The 18,041-nt window shown below is 40.9% G+C and overlaps 1 protein-coding gene across 40 annotated transcripts in view; it reads right to left on the bottom strand.

Moving 5' to 3' along the window:
- Positions 1–574: 574 nt before the first annotated feature.
- Positions 575–18,041, bottom strand: part of ank3b (ankyrin 3b) — a 198,860-nt gene continuing 181,393 nt past the window's right edge. For 25 of the 40 annotated variants that reach the window (XM_058792986.1, XM_058792981.1, XM_058792982.1 and 22 more), the window contains 11 exons: positions 12,070–17,925; positions 10,006–10,080; positions 9,563–9,694; positions 9,218–9,361; positions 6,582–7,275; positions 6,255–6,477; positions 5,755–5,841; positions 4,169–4,252; positions 3,907–4,044; positions 2,362–2,444; positions 575–1,818 (listed from right to left, as the gene is read on the bottom strand). In XM_058792986.1, the coding sequence (XP_058648969.1) occupies positions 2,379–2,444; positions 3,907–4,044; positions 4,169–4,252; positions 5,755–5,841; positions 6,255–6,477; positions 6,582–7,275; positions 9,218–9,361; positions 9,563–9,694; positions 10,006–10,080; positions 12,070–17,925 (7,499 nt within the window). In that variant the 3' untranslated portion in view covers positions 575–1,818; positions 2,362–2,378. The remainder of the gene's footprint in view (positions 1,819–2,361; positions 2,445–3,906; positions 4,045–4,168; positions 4,253–5,754; positions 5,842–6,254; positions 6,478–6,581; positions 7,276–9,217; positions 9,362–9,562; positions 9,695–10,005; positions 10,081–12,069; positions 17,926–18,041) is intronic. The other 15 variants (XM_058793008.1, XM_058793010.1, XM_058793006.1 and 12 more) reach the window with 8 other exon arrangements.

The raw sequence follows: 18,041 nt of genomic DNA, 5'->3' as shown, positions 1-18,041 counted from the left end.
GTTTGTAAATTCCAAGTAGCTATTCCATCCAAGTGAACAAAGCGGCTTGTTTGAAGTGGCAAGATTGTTTTGTGTGATAAACTTTTATATTATGAGCTTATATGATAAGATGATTTTCATTTAGAATTTAATTAAGATAAACGAGCTCATAAGTATGGAAAAAGAAAGCTAGACTGTGCCTGCTGGAAGTATGACACAATATTAATTTTTAGCTAACCTTCAGGACTGCCTTTCTCTATACACTGGAGAGGTTCACCTCAAAATCTAAAGAAAAAAAAAATTGTTTTTCAAAAAGAAAATGAAGACTACTTTTAAGAACATTCATTTTAGACAGTTTGAAAGTGACATTTTATGGCATTTTAATTACATTTCCCCAGTTTTGGGGTACCAAGAAAAACAACAACAACAGGTAAAATGAATTGTGAGGAAAATGTGCTTAATTGTAATGTGTTTAATGTCACAATCCAACAAATATTGATATTTCTTATGTATATGTACTGGACATGACTTTTTTATCATGAGATTCCCCCTTAAATGTTCCAATGCTTAATGTTGAACAAGAAAGAAAACACAGTGAGGGTTTGAACACAATTTATTATAAGCTTAAATAATTAATTTGATCATCCAGTGTATGTTTGTTTTTTCCATACATATGTTTGTTACCAGATCTATCATCCATGAATGCTTGGGTGATTTCTCAATGCACCAAAATCAAAGTAAAATTTCCCCCAAAACCACAGCAGCCTTGAAAAGTAATGATACACTGCTAGAATGATTACAAATGACAGGCTGACAGAAAGACTTCTACATCTCAGAGCCAATACACATGAGAACAGTTAAAAGTTTGTCACGCCAGTTGATGTGACATGTACCGGTGAGCGTTCGGATTGCAGCTGTATCTGTAACTGCAGAGGGAACCCACCGCTGTGATGTGATGGGACACAGTGTATTTTAGTGAAGCTGAACAATGGTGGTGTGATACTGTCATCTTTCTTAAAAAAAAACGAAAAAAAAAAAAAACGTGAGCATAGCAAGGCTGTGAGTGTATACATACAGAACATCATTCCCACTTCTCTTGTGTGTTATGCTGTTTAGAAAAATCAAAATAAAGTGAATCACATGCATGAAAATATTAGTACTCTGAAGAAGTTTTTAAACAGAACTACAGCGGATCCAATGTTCGTACACACTGAAAACCACAGTAGGTTTGAAAGAAACATCCGTTGTTAAAATCAAGCTGGCTTTTTTTCATTTACAAACATTTTTCTTGCTAATAATTATACAAGTGCATGTGAAGTTACACCGAAGTGTTCCCTTAAAATTGGAATCAGAATTGGTAGTTCATTCCTACACACTTGCCAGTGCATTAACAATATTGTGAGCCACTTTCAAATTTATACAGTGTAATTTATGTACATCATAAGCTCCAACAGCATTATACACCCCGACATAATGGGTCCGAGAGGAAAAAAAAATGTAAGGCGAGTGTAGAAGGTGATTCGAACGAGTCCCTCCTTTTCTGTCAATCTGCAGTATGTTTCGTGGCCTCTTTGGTCACGGAAGTTCTTGGGCGCTGCCGTGGAGCGTCTCGTACTGGTCGATCGAAACATCGCACCAACAAAGTCCTCTCAACCATTAGCCGTTCCGTGTTATTGACAGACACAAGTTTTTTTCATGCTCATGCGAAATCAAAAGCCGTCTGGCTGAAAACCATTTGTTTTTATGAAAGCTGCAGACACACGATCCTCATCCCCCGACCTCCTTGCGCGTTTCCAGTGATCCTCCTCGTAGGAAAATGATTTTGAAACACTTTCAAATCTGAAACACAGTGAGATACAGAAATATATCAACTTAATTTTTTCATTTAAGAACACAACATTTTAAATGGATAAACAGTGGAGTCTAGAAAATCTGGTATTCAAAATGGATTTCTAAAGCAAAGAATATTATGATATTAAATATCTACAAAATATTCATGATTCTGCACTATTTCTAGGCCACTAATCTAAACAAAAAAATGTCACATGAAGTAAAACGAATTGTGAAAATCATTCAGTGTTGACTTTAGATGTCCAGTCATTGTGTAGGTGTACAATGCAAAACCCAAATGACCCTTCAAACACGTCGTCCGAGTCTGGACACAATGGCATGAGATAAAGAACAATTGCATGGGCTAATTTGCTGCGTCTGCATGTCACCAGTGGGCTGCGTTTCAACTGTACTGGAAAAAGCACTGTTACAAAGCACATTTCTGTTGATGACTATACACAAAAGCTACCACCTGAACTGGCAGGATTCCACTCTGCTCTGCTTTTCACCCCCTGACTTCCACTGAACCTAGTTCTATGCCTATGGACTTACCAAAAAGAGCACAACTGTTATGATTGACCCATTTTCTCCCTTTGTCTTCCTTCCTTCTTTATGCCCTTCACTCCTTTTTCAGCCTGAAACAACAAAAGCTTGTAGTTAGAGATGACTCTAAATGATCCGTCATACAGCACACAGCATCAGCAGGGATATTACTCCCAATGCCCATCCATGGTAGCACACGACAAATGCTATAAAAGAAAAAAAAAATGATTAGTGAGAAACCAATGTTCCCTCTCATTTTTTATTTTTTTTTTCAAAACCTATTTTTATAGAACCTTCAGCCACATAAGCAGAAACACCAACTGTGTAGTCAGTCAGTGTCATTGAAGAAATTGTTTTCTCAAAATGAATTGGGGTAGTTCACCCCCAAATTCTGCCATTGATTAATCAGAAGATGCATGCTGTACATAAAACAGTCTTTGTATACATGTCTGAAGATTTCGACAGAGAGGGTGACTTGCAATTTTTTGCCCAGCCTTACTTATTTAAGCCAGAATATACAGACGATGAACTAAGAGAGATGGACATTCTATGTCAGAACACTGACTCCTGCATCAGCAGCTGCACGTGCATGCGTCGTGGTACTCTCAAGTAATAAATAAAGTTGAATAAAAGTATTCTCATAGCTTTATAACTTTACAGTTGAACCACTGATGCCACATGGACTATTTTAATGATGTCCTTACTACCTTTCTGGGCCTTGAACCTGACAGTTGCATTGCCTCTCTGTGCAGGGTCAGAAAGCTCACGGATTTCATCAAAAACATTTTGTTTTCCAAAGATGAACGAGAGTCTTAACGGGTTTGGAATGACATGAGGTTGAGTAATTAATGACAGAATTCTCATTTTTGGGTAAGCTATCGCTTTAATTGGATTTTTTTTCTTCTGTTACCTCATGAAAAAAAATACACAAAAATAACAGAAAAGCATGACGGTAAAGCAATGTAGATAACATACCTAGATAACATTAGGCTATCTACTATAGTTATATACAGATCATGCATTACTATTCTTTTTTTTTTTTTGCTTGTTTGTATTTGTGAGGCAACTCAAGATTTGTTACCTTGACAAAACTAGTTTTGTCATGATAACTTGTGTTATTCTGAGATCATGAGTAAGTTATGTAAGTTATGCTCATGGCAAAACAAAACATTCTAAAGTCATTTGTTGTAGAATGCAGCCTAAATTAAATCAGCATAGCTTCAGTTCCATACTGAAAATCAATGGACATGCGGATGGACTCCAGTTGTAACAGTTTAGCGCATTCAAACTTTTTCACCCCACATATTTTTTGAGTCTGCTTTGTGTTCAAAATGTTTTTTGTTCTGTGTTGGAGCAACATTAAAAGTGTGTGGACACACAGCAGGAACATATCAGTCCACAGACGTTTTTCACTCAGTTTTCCATTAATAAAGCCACTTCAATCCAAAATCAAGAAACTTGGGTTAGATTTCAGATACAGCACGCTATTTTGAAATGTTCTGCACACTGCAGGCCCGCACTAGCACTAGCATCAGCACCACACACAAATCCAACCTCAGTGTGCTCTCTGTGGGGCTCGGGGCCCCCCTGTTCCTCCTGCTCGGCCCTATTGGCCTGCCGGGAACGCTTCCCACGCTTTCTCCTGCCTTTCTCCTCCACACCAGCTGTGCGACGCACCACTTTCCGGATGACCTAAGAGAAGGGGTTAAAGCCATGTCTCATGGTACTGGTTTAAACCCACACGGGGGCAGAGGGGAAGGGAAAAGATGTGTTAAAATGAGACTGTGACGTTGCTAGGGATGGGCATGGACTTTACTTTTCTGGTGACCATGTTTCCATCTTCATCTGTGTACTGCTCCTCTGTCACAGTCTCAACAGGGATGTTTCTGGCCTGATCACCCTACAGAGGTGGGATGCATGATGAAACATCAGATCTTTTACTTTGTTTTAAAGTTTTGATCAGACACACACACAAAATCTGTGAGTAACATGTAATTCCATTTCATTTGACCAAAAAAGAAAAATACTGAGAGCTTTCATCAGATGTTTTTTGGTTTGAGACAAGACAAAGTTTCAAGCCAAACATGCTGATGACAATGGCTGAATGCATTTAGTCATAAAAAAAACAAAAAACATACACATTAATTGTTAAATCCAACACTGCAGGCAAAAGCAGGAAAAAGCAGAAGCTAAGTGTCTTATACATTTTTCAAATGACATGTCAAAAACATAACTCTTTAAATTAATCCAGTAATTATTGAGTTTTGATTTATAATAATATACAGTAGTAGTGATGGGCCATTTTTTATTTAGTCCATGTTTGTAAAATTTTGTTCAATCAAAATCAAATCTGTAAAATCAAGACGCACAAAATGTGGTTTCATTATGTAGCAAAACTTAAAGGAACACTCCACTTTTTTTGGAAATAGGCTCATTCTCCAACTCCCCCAGAGTTAATAAGTTGAGTTTTACCGTTTTGAATCCATTCAGCCGATCTCTGGGTCTGGCGATAGCACTTTTAGCATAGCTTAGCATAGATCATTGAATCCGATTAGACCAGTAGCATCGCGTTCAAAAATGACCAAAGAGTTTCGATATTTGTCCCATTTAAAACTTGACTCTTCTGTAGTTATATCGTGTACTAAGACCGGCAGAAAATGAAAAGTTGCGATTTTCTAGGCCGATTTGGCTAGGAACTATACTCTCATTTCGGCGTAATAATCAAGGAACTTTTCTGCCGTACCATGGCCACAGCAGGTGCAGTGATATTACGCAGCGCCTGAAAGTAGTCCCCAGCTAGGTACCTAGTTATAATATAGCTGGGGACTACTTTCAAGCGCTACGTAATATCACTGCGCCATGGTACGGCAGCAAAGTTCCTTGATTATTACGCCGAAATGAGAGTATAAATATAATTATTTAAATATAATATAAGTATTTTAAATAGGACAAATATCGAAACTCTTTGGTCATTTTTGAACGCGATGCTATTGGTCTAATCGGATTCAATGATCTATGCTAAGCTATGCTAAAAGTGCTATCGCCAGATCCAGAGAACAGCTGAATGGATTCAAAAACGGTAAAACTCAACTTATTAACTCTGGGGGAGTTGGAGAATGAGCCTATTTCCAAAAAAAGTGGAGTGTTCCTTTAATGCTAACATTAAATATAAGTAGTGATGCTAACCTTAACAAGCATCTTTAATTAATCAAAGATAGGGGAAAAATAGCGGAGAATAAAATAAAGAAAAATAGATCACACTCCAAAAATCACAGCAACATCTTCATGAAAAGTGGCAGTGTGCTAATCACTTCATTCCTTCTTAGCACACAGACTAAAAGCACACGAAAAGTCTGTAGCACACAAACCAGCCCAAATCTACAAGAGTACCACTCATAGTACCTTCAGAATCACTCTCCGCCGATACACTCTGGTGGTGACGGTTTCTTCTTCATCAGAGCTGGATTCATTATCTCTACGAGCTTCCTGCTAGAGTCAGGTCAGCACATTACAGCAGTGCATGAGCCATCAAACTCACGAGTAGTGCTTAAGACCTTCAACTAATCTTGACACAAATCTTCACTGTGCTCAAGAATTGATGGTGACCCAGCATCGATAATGATTATTTCTTTCAATGGAGAATGTAATCATGTTTACATTCGCAGTTGTAATCAATCTAAAGTTAGATAGCTATAAGAAAAAAGTTACATTCTTCATCTGTCGAGGTATACGTGATGCATTTGACTCCCTGGGCAGTGAACTTAGTTCTGAACAAGGGAGAAGATAGAGAGACCCTGAGCCATGTGAATACATGCTTGGTTAAAAACTTGGTTTATCTATCTTAGAAAATCTACAGGGCATTGGTGTTCATCTCAAAGAAGTTCTCTCAAAGAAAATTTTACCTGGACTTTAGGCTCGGAAATGTCCTCCCCCCTGTTGTTTGGTCCTCTGTCCTCTAGAGCCTCACTGCTTACTTCTTGGCCAGAGTCTTTCCTAGCTTTGCCCTTTGGTTTGCTGGAAGACTCACTGGCGTCTGGTGACAAGCGAGCTTGGGCTTGGAGCTCTGGATGTTCCCCATTTTGCCTCTCAGTTTGCACTCCAGGTGTTGATGACATTAATTCTTGGCTGTGGAGGCATGGAAGTTTGAAATACATTACTTGATTGATACCTAACCTGCTGAGCTTGTGGAATAAGAATACAGCTTTGTTGGTAGAGGTCACTCTTCTTACCTGGACTCTCTTTGCCCTTGTGTTTCAGTATTCAGTCCTTGGCCCGAAGTTTCCGTCTTCCCATTTGTACCAGTCGTCTCACTCTGCAGACCTGAAACTGAAGACATGTCTTTTTCTGCCAGCTGCACTAGAGAAAGGATCGCTTGCAGCCTCTCCTCAGTCATCTCCTCATCCTCTGAGCCTTCCTCCAACTTAATGTTCTCCAAGAGAGACTTTATCTTCTCTTGGGTCATCTCTTCATCTTCTTCGTCAAACCCAGACTTGCCACTCTCTCCAGGAGCTTCGCTGGCTGAGACACAAATGGGAAGCTTAGGTTGGACTTCCTTCTGCTCTTTTACTGGACTTTTTGGGAAGACGTCTGATACTTTTGAGGTTCCCTCACTGTCACGTTGTTCCGAGGGGGCTGCTGATTCTTTGCTGACACCAAAATCATCTTCAGCTGAACCATCCTCTTGGCTAACAGACTCTCGGCCTCCAATAGAGGTGTCCTCCGCCATGACGGTAGGCGGCTTGGTATCTGCAGACACTGGGCCACTAGTGTTTGACAAGGACAGTTCACTGGGTCTAACAGGGGCACTAGAGGGGAACTTTAGCCTAAAGTCCTCGCTAAAGAAATCATCTTGGCGCAGAGGGGTAGGGGGCTCATAGGACAGCTCTGAGGGACTCTTGAGCTCCAGCTCAATGTTGTGGTAACCTGAGTGATACAACACAGTGAGATGGAGGCGAACATCACTTGTGCACAACGCCACAGCAACAGATGTTATGACAGAGGCCTTTGAAAACGCCATGGAGGTTCATGTTGATGTTAAGGTGGCATTCTGAATTTAATAAGTCCTAACTTGATGGCTTTAAAGGAATATTCTGGGTTATTTGCAGAAGTCCCACCTTAAAAATGAGATAACTTCACAACTCAAATAACAAACATTTTCACAGAATTTAAGTGCTTTAGCAAAAGTACAAGCTTTAAAACCTTCTGGCACACGTGCCCCATCGTCTTGCCTGTTAGACTCCCATTGTAAGTGGATTACTTAGGTTTGTTTTGAGGAAAAGTCAATTTCTGTGGATACCACAGATGATCAATAGCAGGTAAGTTAACCCAGAATACTCCATTACAAATATACCATTAAGGTAAGCAACATATAGTATAATTAGTATAGTTACAGTATCTGATAGTGTAGTTCACCATGTCATTTTCAAAGGCAGATAATTACAACACTAAATATAAAATTCAGTAACAGTGGGGTCTTGACGTAAATGGAGGAAGATGGGTGATGATGATGATGAGGAAAAGGACTGTTTGGTCAACACTTCAAGGTTAGGAGATACAAATGATGTAGATGAAGTAGGGGCAGTGGAAACTGTCATGGACACCAGGTTACAGAAAAATGGAGCAAGACAAGATATTTCAGAAATTGTGTGAAAAACATGAGACGTATCAGGATGATGTTGCTATATGAAGATTAGAATGCAGTGTTAATAAAAGCAAGTTACCATAGCATGAGTGAAGAGCTGTAGCAAGAGCTAGCGCTAATTTACTCCACCAAAGAGAGAGCAACTATGCTAAACAATGCTGCACCACTGTGCTTTGAAATGAGGCAAAAGTGTTGCTATGAAAGAAGTTGGTAGGCAGTGGAGAAGCAGCTGGTCTGGATTTGCAGCAGAAGCACTCTATCAGGAAGGTTCAGAGGATTCTGGGATACTGGAGGATCAAGCAGCTTGACAGCAAGCAGACATTCCATAGTAGCCGGAGCCATGCTATTGATATTGCTTCCAAACTAGTGAGTTACTGTTAGCACTACACAGAGAGAAACTTTAAGGCAATCATGCTGTAAAAGCAAGTTGAATATACTATTATGTTTTCATGTATGTTTAACATCTCAGAAAAAAATCAGAAGAGAAAACAGAGTAGAGCACTATTGCCATTGCTAATAGCTACAGTAGTTGGTATACTTTGGAAAGGATACTTTGTATACACATAAACATAATATTTATCTTAATATGGTATGAAGCAAATCTTAAACCCATCAGATCCAGCACACAAGTAGAATATAAAGCCTTAACAGATATTTCAGTAGAGCACAACAGTGTGCACTCACTTTTTAGTGGCCTATAATGGCTATTGTAGTTCTGGAATTTGGCAATTCATTTGAATTTCTACAAAAGCATGTATCATCAGTTAACATTAACAACATCAAATATGAAAGGTTTATTCATAATCGTTGGTGAAAACAAATGGGTTTTTTAAACTTATGGATCCCAACTGTTGCTCCACATAAATCTATTGTAATTTCCACTATTATTAAGATGGGGTTAAGTTTTGATTCAGCATTTGCTTAAGTCATATACTATATAGATGCATGCTTTAATGCTTTCATACAAACATACAATCATAATAATTCAATATTTATGATCACACTGATCCCTGACTGGTCCAACACCAGGCTGGGAAATAGCAGTGTTGATAATTGGCGAACCTAACTGATTAGAAAAGATTGAGATTTAAACTTAAACTTGAGTTTAAGTTTATACTGGGCTTGAATTTAGAGCAAAGTGTTTTGCCATAATGGTTCTATGAATCTACAGATTTGTGAGAGACATAGAAAAGTAGAGTTCAGGTAGATGGGGCTAAACTTTACCATCAGCCTGCTCCTGGGAAACTGCGCTATCATCTGCAAAACATCTTGTGCCTGAAATGTTACCATAGTCAAATATCGGCCCTTCCAGCAATGTCACAATATCCAGCCGATTGATCTTAGTCAGGACTGCAGTTAAGGCATCCGCTAAATGGAAAAAAAGAAAAGATTGTCATGGTTGCACATATTTGCTGAACAAGAAATTATTAATTTAAGTTGTTTCTCTTATAATGGCTGAGAATATGATTTGGATACAGAAGTCTGTCCCTGCCCAAACCCCACCCACCTTTCTCCTCTTCGTATGATTTACCCTTATTCAGAAAATATGTTGTCCATAGGCACACTTACTTGTAGCGTTTTTACCATCTCGGCTAACCCATTTCTTTAATAGCATGAAACTCTGAGCTGTCAATGAGTTGGGGTTTTCCACACGGATTTGATTTATCTCATCAACCGAAAATTCCATTTCCCTGGCCAGCTCTGCAACACATTAAAAATAGATTAACGACTCCTCTGCCTTTACCACTCCCCCGTACACATGTGCGCAGTACTGCAGTGACTGCAGATGGCACACCCTACTGATCACAGCAGCACCGAAGCTTTGAGAAACAACAACAAATAAGGTAAAGCCGTATGTGCACGACAATGGTAATACTAAAAAGTAGCATTTAGGGGTAAAAGTGTGACATTATTTTCACAGATGACATTATTACAGAGCTATAAACATATAGGGTTTAGTTGTGCAAAGGTGTAATGCAACACTTTGTCCTCTAGGTGGTGTCATTTCTTACCAGTCCAACTCAGGCCGAGATGATCCGCCACAATAGCCATACGTACATCTGTTCTTTCACAGGGGCTCTGAGGGCCTGAGAGCAGAAGATGGAAAGTCATGAAAATCTTTAAAACATAATATTCAGACAAGTTAGAAAAGTAATAAATCAGAATACCCTTTTCTGATCAAGTCAAGACAATAAAAAGTTTGGGGGAGATTTTTGCATATTTTAGCCACAACAAAATGAGTCCATATCCAAATAACAGGTGAGGGGAGATTGATCAGAAAAGAGTTGCAAAAAATATTTTGATAGAGTCAGTTAACTTGTTAGTGGTTTTAACAGGTTAGATTTGTAAATAATGCATCTAATCAATCTAATTGGAAATGTTTAAACCTTCTGACAGTATACTCTTACCAGAAACACAACAAATAAATCACAAAAAAGACACGATTCAAATGTCTCTACCGCTACAGCAGAGGGTCAAATGTGAATTCACAGTATCAGATGAAACTAAACATGCGGCATCTTTGGTGCTGTGCTAGGACTGTGTGTCTGCGTGGGCTCACGAGATCTACAGGCTTCCTTAGCACCTTACACGAAACTAGGAACCAATAAAAATGGCCAGCAACCCACTCACACTGGCATGCTACAGTAAAACTGACTATCCACAGAAAGATCTGAAAACAGGTTTAGAGACCTGCACACAAGTACACAAAGAGAGAGAAAATGACAAATGACAGAGATGACATCTACAGTCAGGTCACACCACAGGCAATCACAACGGCTCATGCAACTAAGATCATACAAGTGTAAAGTTTTACAAACTAGGCTTGATCTCCACGCCGGGGGCCACTTGAGGCCCATCACCCTGACTGCCTTCACCTCCATCAGTCCTCCTACTCCTCCTCCTCCTGTCTCTGCTGGACTGCTCAACCTGTGATCTCACGTCTCTAGCAGACCTGGATGTACTGGAGTGTTGCGACGCTTCTGATAAAGATGTGTTCCTTGATGTGCTGCTTTCTTCATCCTTATCATATGCCTGCATCTTTTTCTCTTCACTGGAAAGGCAGTCCACAAGCTTTACTGCACTAATACGTTTTGAACTGCTAGAACGTTTGCCAACCTCACAAAGGGGCTCCTGATTACATTTACTGCCTGATCTACTCACTGGACCGGTTTTTGATCTTTTGATGGTGGTTATTGTTTTGGTTGGCTGTGCTTTACCTTTCTGTTTGGCTATTGTGGTGGTCTTACATTTCCCAATTGGTGAGGAACTAACATTTTTGACCTTCATCATTGGGATTCTAGATTTAGGCTTCACATGTGGGAATGGATCTAATCGATTCCTGGCTACTGGTCTAATCTTCTGAATTGGTCTCGAAGATATAAGATCTTTTTTATAACCTAGTGGTGGATGAGGTGCTCTCACTGGCAACCTAGACTTTGGTGGCTTTCTTGTAATGTCTTTGCATTTGGAGATTACATCATTATTCTCTGTACTACAATCCCTGAAAGTACCAGTGTCCTTTCTGACTGAATCTTCACATGGGTTTATTAATTGAGCTGAGCAAAGATCAGACGTTAACAGCTGTTCGGTTTGTATGCCGCTTTGTAGCAAGCAGTGTGTTCCAGCATTTAAGGCCTCAAGATTAGCATTATTACTGTAGTTTCTGGAATTACTGGAAGTTGTCTGGAGGTATGTTTGTGGCTCTGTCCTCGATGAGTCTGTCCTCTGATTGTACTTGCTTGTTCTATAAGTGTCTGGTCCTACTTGATGTGCAGTCTCTGGTGTTTGACCTTGTGAACTATCCCAGTCTACACAAACAAAATCTCTCCTCTCAATGTTGGAAGATTTGAGTCCTACCTTAAAAGAAGAACATAAAGAACTGACTTCTGAATAGGGGGGAGGCTCCATGTCATAAGATGTGTCAGAGTGGTCAGTGCATATCTGAATGATATTGTATGATATAACCGTGTTGTCCTCCATCTTAACTTGTGCTCTCTCAACTATCTGTGGATTTGAGGTGACTACATTTGGTTTTCTGACCCCATCCCCTGTCCTCCCTCCTAATGTATGCTCACCGATCTGAAAAAATTGCAGCCTCTCTTCAACAAAATCCCGCTTGCTCATGTCAATCGCACCACTGCGGGTCATCTCAAACATCTTCCCTTCGTGGAAGGGGAAAGGGTTTGGCTCGCTAGTTGGTGTGCTTTCATCGGTTGGGGTTCTTGCAGGAGTTGTGTCAGGGGTTGTTGCTGTAGACTTGTCATCTACTGCTAGCCCAAACGGCTTGGGCTCATCATCTTTAATTCTAGCGTCCACTACTTCATCTTCTCCTCCCTTGCTTGACCAAGGATCAAAGCCTTTTGTTGCAACAGTTTTAAAAGGAGTATTAAACTCCTCATCTAGCTTGTAACTAAAGTAAGTGTCTGACAATCCTTGATCAGGTTGTTTTCCATCCTTTTCACTGTCCTTTTCATTCTTTTTGTTTGAGGGATCAGTCTTAGCTTTGGTCTTTTTGTAATCCTCAGCTGGTGATTCTTCATGAATTACTTCAAGTTTACTTTGGCAACGGTCACTTGGTCTAGACATATTATCTGATGCCCAAACATCCTTTCTATTTTCATTGGGAAATCCAAATGGTTTGGCAATAGGTTCAATTAAGCCGTCATCCTCGTCTTGAAGTTCATATCCATCAAGAGAGTCGATCTCAGTGGCATCAGTGTCATGAGAGAACTCTGCAGTTGTCGCTATTGAGCAATCGGTGATAGACTGATCATTGCCATTTTGTTCATAATCATAATCTTCTTCTTTTCCATTATCATTTGCCTCTTGTTCTTTATCGTTCCCATTCTTGTCAGGTGTTTTGGACGGGGTTTTCTTCAAATCTTTGTCCTCATCGATCTTAAAGGTATATTTCTTTATTGGAATCGGTTTAAAGATTGATTCCTCCTCCTCACTTGAATCGCTATCATTAGCTCCTGGGGGCACAGGAGAAGGAGGCTGGACTCTTATTATAGGTTCGGCAAGAAGATGTTTATCATGCTCCTCTTGGAGATTTACTTCCATCAATTCAGTCTCAGCCTCTGAGGAAGGAGTCAACCCTTTTTTCTCAGGCTGTGAGGAATCAGAATCCAAGGGTGGTGGAGGAGGGAACTCTATATATGCAACTCTTTTGTCTTTTGTCTCCTGGCCAGTTTCGTGCTTACCATTGGCTCCCTTTTCTGGTCCAGATTCTTTCAAAGGAATAGCTTTGCCTTGTTCACTATCTTCTGACTCCTCTGAAACCTCAGCTATTGGGCTTGCAATACCTGGCATAAATGCAATAAATGGATCAGGGGTTCTTGAGGTGAGATCATAGCTGACCTCTTCTGAGCTTGGTGTGTCTGGAGTCATAGGACTTTTGCCAGAGCTATCGATAAAAGAGAACTGTTCTAAAGTGTCATCATCTGGGCTGCCTTGAGGAGAAGTGGACTGTTTCTGTTTAACTGCATAAATTGTTCGACTTTCTGAGCTAACCATCTTTTTGAATGTTCCATTGGTTCCTCCTCCTCCCATATCTTTGTCAGACTGTTTCCCTACTTGAACACTTACATAGACTGGTAAAGTTTTAAGCCCTTTGAAACTTTCTCTTGTTGTAACGGTGGACATTTTTTCGACCGAACTAGTGTCACTTAGACTACTTGTTGTTCTACTTTCAGCAGAGGTGTCTTCAGACTTCTTTGTTGCAGCTTCCTCTCTCTGTAACTCTGAACGGCCCTGAACCCTTGGTTTGGTAAGGGTAGGTATGTGTGATGGGCTCTTTTCAGATAATTTAGTTAAGGTGTCTTGATTTGGCTTCTTTGACTGATTATTGTCTGAGGAACCAGGTGATGTTCTCACAGGAATATGAGATTCTGTCTTTTTCTTAAGGGTCTTTATCTGAAAGTCATTCTTATTGATATTATCCTTAGACAAAGAAGCTGTTTTAATGGTCTCATTTTTAATGTCACTCTTTAAATACTGCTGCTCTTTAATATCATTAATTGCACTATGCCTGCCTGCAATATATCCATCTTTCAAATCTTGAGAGTCAACTTTAGTAGAGCTTGACCACTCCTGAGTTTGATCAAACTCTTGATCTTTCATTTTCTCAAAAAGTGAGGCTCTTTTAACAACAGTATCTGATGTGGTAGATTTTTCAGGTAAACATTTTTCACCCGACTGCTTTGAGACAATAGTACTACTGCTACTGTGAGGGGTTACTTTACTTTTATCAGTTTCTGTTAGTTTTTTAGGAGGTGGGTGTCCTTCATCTGTGGAATCAACTTTTGAGGGTTGTGAACCAGCGTAAATCTGATACACTGGTAATTTACTCTCTGGTAGTTTTTTAACTGGTTGTTTTGACTGTGTTAGAGGCACATTCTGATCCTGTTTCTGCGCTTCTATTTCAAACTTTTGTCGAACAGAACTCACTCTAAAAGTCTTAACTGGGACCGGGGGGCCTGCATCACCTGTCTTTGCCTGCCTAGGATCTTCGTGCTGTTTTGGCTTGTCCTCACTGAACTGTGACAGCATATGCCTTTCGGGACTGTTTGGCAGACTTGCACTTTTCCTTTCGTTTGTGCTGCCAAACATCTTCTGTCTGCCTTTGTCCCATTCCTCAGATGCAGTCTTTTGCTTTTTCTCAGGGCTGCTGCACGCTGAGCTCGGCCCTGACTGTGTCTCTCGTGATAATCTTGTTGGTTTCTTTTTCTCAGGGGACTTGAGCTCATCGTTTAACTTTTCAGTTTTGTCCCTAAAAAATTGTGAAACCTCACTCAGTTTCTCCTCTGCCTCTTTAATGGTCCGATCTACTCTATCTTCATATATGAGCTTCTCTCTGTTCCTGTCCTGCCTATCCTGGGTGAATCTCATCCACACTGCATGTTTAGGGCTACCGGGTTCTGTGGTATAATGTAATACTGTAACTTTGTCATATTGCTCATCTTGTGGGGGATATTTACCTGATTTGTCTGATGCATCCCTTGCTGACTTTAATTTGGACTCCTTCCTGGGGCCAGCTACTTTTTCTCCATATACGCCTTCTGCCCCATGCACCTCAGTGGCTATGCTATGCGCCTGGTCTGCCACTGAGTCCTCAGTATCAGAATGTGATATGTCTAATTTTTCTGAGAGCAACATTTTCTCAGCAAACCTGTATGACTCCCCTCTCAACTCAGATAACTCGTCATCATGATACTCAATAGAATGCTGGCTTAGAAGTTTTAAAGCTTTATATGACTCATCTGCAATAAGCTGAGCTGAACTGGGACGAGACTCTTCCTCTTGAGAAACGGGTGTATTGACTCTGGATGTGTCTAAGAAGAATGGCAGTGATTCCTCAGCAGCAAGTTCCTCCTCATCTTGAAGAACCTCATAATCACCATCAACCCTTTCAACAAGCTCTTTGAGACCTCGCTCACCCCTGCATATAAACTCTGGGTGCTTTTTAGTCTCTCTGATTATAACTTCTGTCGGGTCAGTTGTGTTGCCCTTTTCTATGTGCACCTCAATAATTCTCTCAACTTTGGGTTTTTTGTCCTTTTCGAGGAACCGTGGTGACAATTCGTCTCCTTTAATGGCATCTTGGCCAGCTTTGTGCTCAAATAAACCAGCAAATTCTTTGGAAGGGTCTCTTCCAGACTGAAAAGCTTTCATTATGTCTCGGACTGACATTGTTTCTTCAATCCTGTCAGAGCCTGCATCTTTCAGTTGAGGTTTGTGGTAGACCATTCGAGTTGTAGTGGTGATATGAGTTTCTTCTTTGACGCAGGCCAGCTCCTCAGAGCTGGCTTTCACCTGCAAGGCCTTTACCTTATCTTTGAATGAGCTAACTGCTGGCTCAGGCTCAACCGGAGGCTTCAAAGCTGCTGCCTCATCCATTAGTGGCTCACAGACCTCCTCAGGATGTTCATAGCTCCTGATGACGTGAACAACCTCAGTTCTGGTTTCTGTTATGACAGGGGGAATAGGCACATCTGTGAAGGGGGGTTTGGGCCCTGTGCTCTCTGCACTTTGAGGAGCTGATGGGGTCTTTTCACTTCTGGTTTCAAAACCACTATCTGAGAGGGGACTCTTATCTTGTTCATGGGAAAAGTCATCAGGAGATTCCAGGATAGCATCTGTGCCACTATAGGAGTCTGCTAATTTACTCAAGTCTTTCTCTGAGGGAGAAGTCCGCATACCTGGGGGTGGCATTTTGAGCTTGTGCTCTGGTTTCATGGTACGCTTTTGTTTTTCCTCCCCTTCCTTCTTTATTTCATCATACCTGCTCTTTACATCAGCTATTTTTGAAAGGGAACTGGCACCAAGATCATTCATTAAGTAATCAACCACTTTAGCTAAATTGAGATCTTTGTCTGGCACTGACTGTGGCCCGACAGGAAGGGTTGGTTCAAATGTTGGCAGGAAACGCAGGGCACTCTGTCGTGCCTCCTCAATTTCATCTTTGGAGAACTCTTCCCATTCATCTTCTGAGGCCCTGTCTTTACTTGAGCTTTTGGCCTCACTCAGGACATCTTTTGTGAGAATATCACTAACTTTGACAAGGTCCTCTTTAACTTTCTCAACCAAACTGAAAGGCTCTTCATCCTCCATCCTGGGCTCTTTAGAAACATGCGAGTGGAAGCTTTTGGCTGCGGTTGATGAGTCAGTTTGTAAGATTGCGGTCATTCTTATCAGATCTTCCTTCATATCTGCCACATCCTTAAGAATCTCTTGACTGGATGTCAATGTGGGTGCGGCAGCAGCTTTGAGGACTGTTGGGGAAATAAAAAGTGAGGGCTTTGAGGGTTTAATTCGTGATGTTGAGGACTGTGCTTGGGTGTGTGTCTGAGGTGTGATTGTTATTTTCTCTGGGAGTTTCTTCCCCTGGGGTTCAGGGAGCACATTGACCACGGAGAATACTGGAACGGACATGGAAATTGATGGTATTGATGTTGTGGTAGTGGCTGGTGATCTAAGGGTATCGTAAACAGAACTTGATAAATTTGATCTTAAAGGTGAAGATACAGATTTTAGCGCACTATAGTTTGACGTTGTGCCAGCAGTAAGTGTTTTCTCAGCCTCACTGAAGGCTGCACCAACACTGGCCGTAGCTGCTTGCGTTGTGGCCTGTATCCGTTCTTGTAAGCTGTAAACCCCTCCTGTAAACAGACGGGAAGATGCAGAGGAGGATGAGGGGTATTTTATCGGTGAAATGGATCCGTTTAACAGGACTGTTTCGGTACTGGATATTGTAGGCTTAGCTGATGAAGAAAACGATGACAGAATCGTACCCCTAGCTGCATCTGTGGTTGTTTTAATAGAGGACAAGTTTGTTATGTTTCGAATGGGAGAGGACACTGCTATACTTGTGGGGGCCAGGGTGGATTTGAATGATAAAGACGTGTATGTATTTGTGGTTGACTTTATAGAATCAGCTTGCGTCACTGTGGTGAAAGTTCTGTCTAGCATGGATCCAGGTGATGAAATCAAGTTAGCTCTTGAGGACAATGAAGCAGCGAGCCCCTTGATGGACACCGGATCCGTGCCAGTTTTACCCGGCGAAGATAGGAGACTGGAGGAAATTTGAACTTGATTTTGGGGTTGTTGAACCACAGTCTTTATTGGAGATGACATAGATCTGTATGTTCTAATGGGCGATGCTACATCGCTAACTGATTTTGCAGGAGAAGCATTCGATGTTCCTAGGGTGGACTTGATTGGAGAAGCAGAGGAAATGGACCACACAGACTTTAGTGGCGAAGCAGATGGCGTGTTGGAAGGTGAACTGGAGAGGGAACCCAGTCCACATTTTGTTTGCCCAGGGACGGTAATAGGAGCAGTCGACCATGCCTGGTAAGATCTTGTTGAAAAGACAGGTTTGTGAGCGTAACCAGCAGGCAGTGTTCTTGTTGTACTTCGTTCAACTGTTTCTTTAAACAGACAAATGAAAATCCAACATAAAGTCAACAAAAAATGGTGGGAAAACAGAGAGACCAGAAGGAAAAAATTGGTCAGTGGTGATTGTCTTATAAGGAGTAGAGCAGCA

Source organism: Onychostoma macrolepis, chromosome 12 (genome assembly GCF_012432095.1).
Source record: "Onychostoma macrolepis isolate SWU-2019 chromosome 12, ASM1243209v1, whole genome shotgun sequence".
In the NCBI taxonomy this organism is placed as follows: Eukaryota; Metazoa; Chordata; class Actinopteri; order Cypriniformes; family Cyprinidae; genus Onychostoma; species Onychostoma macrolepis.
The sequence above is the reverse complement of the archived record's forward strand: the minus strand, read 5'-3'. Positions and strand labels throughout refer to the sequence as shown.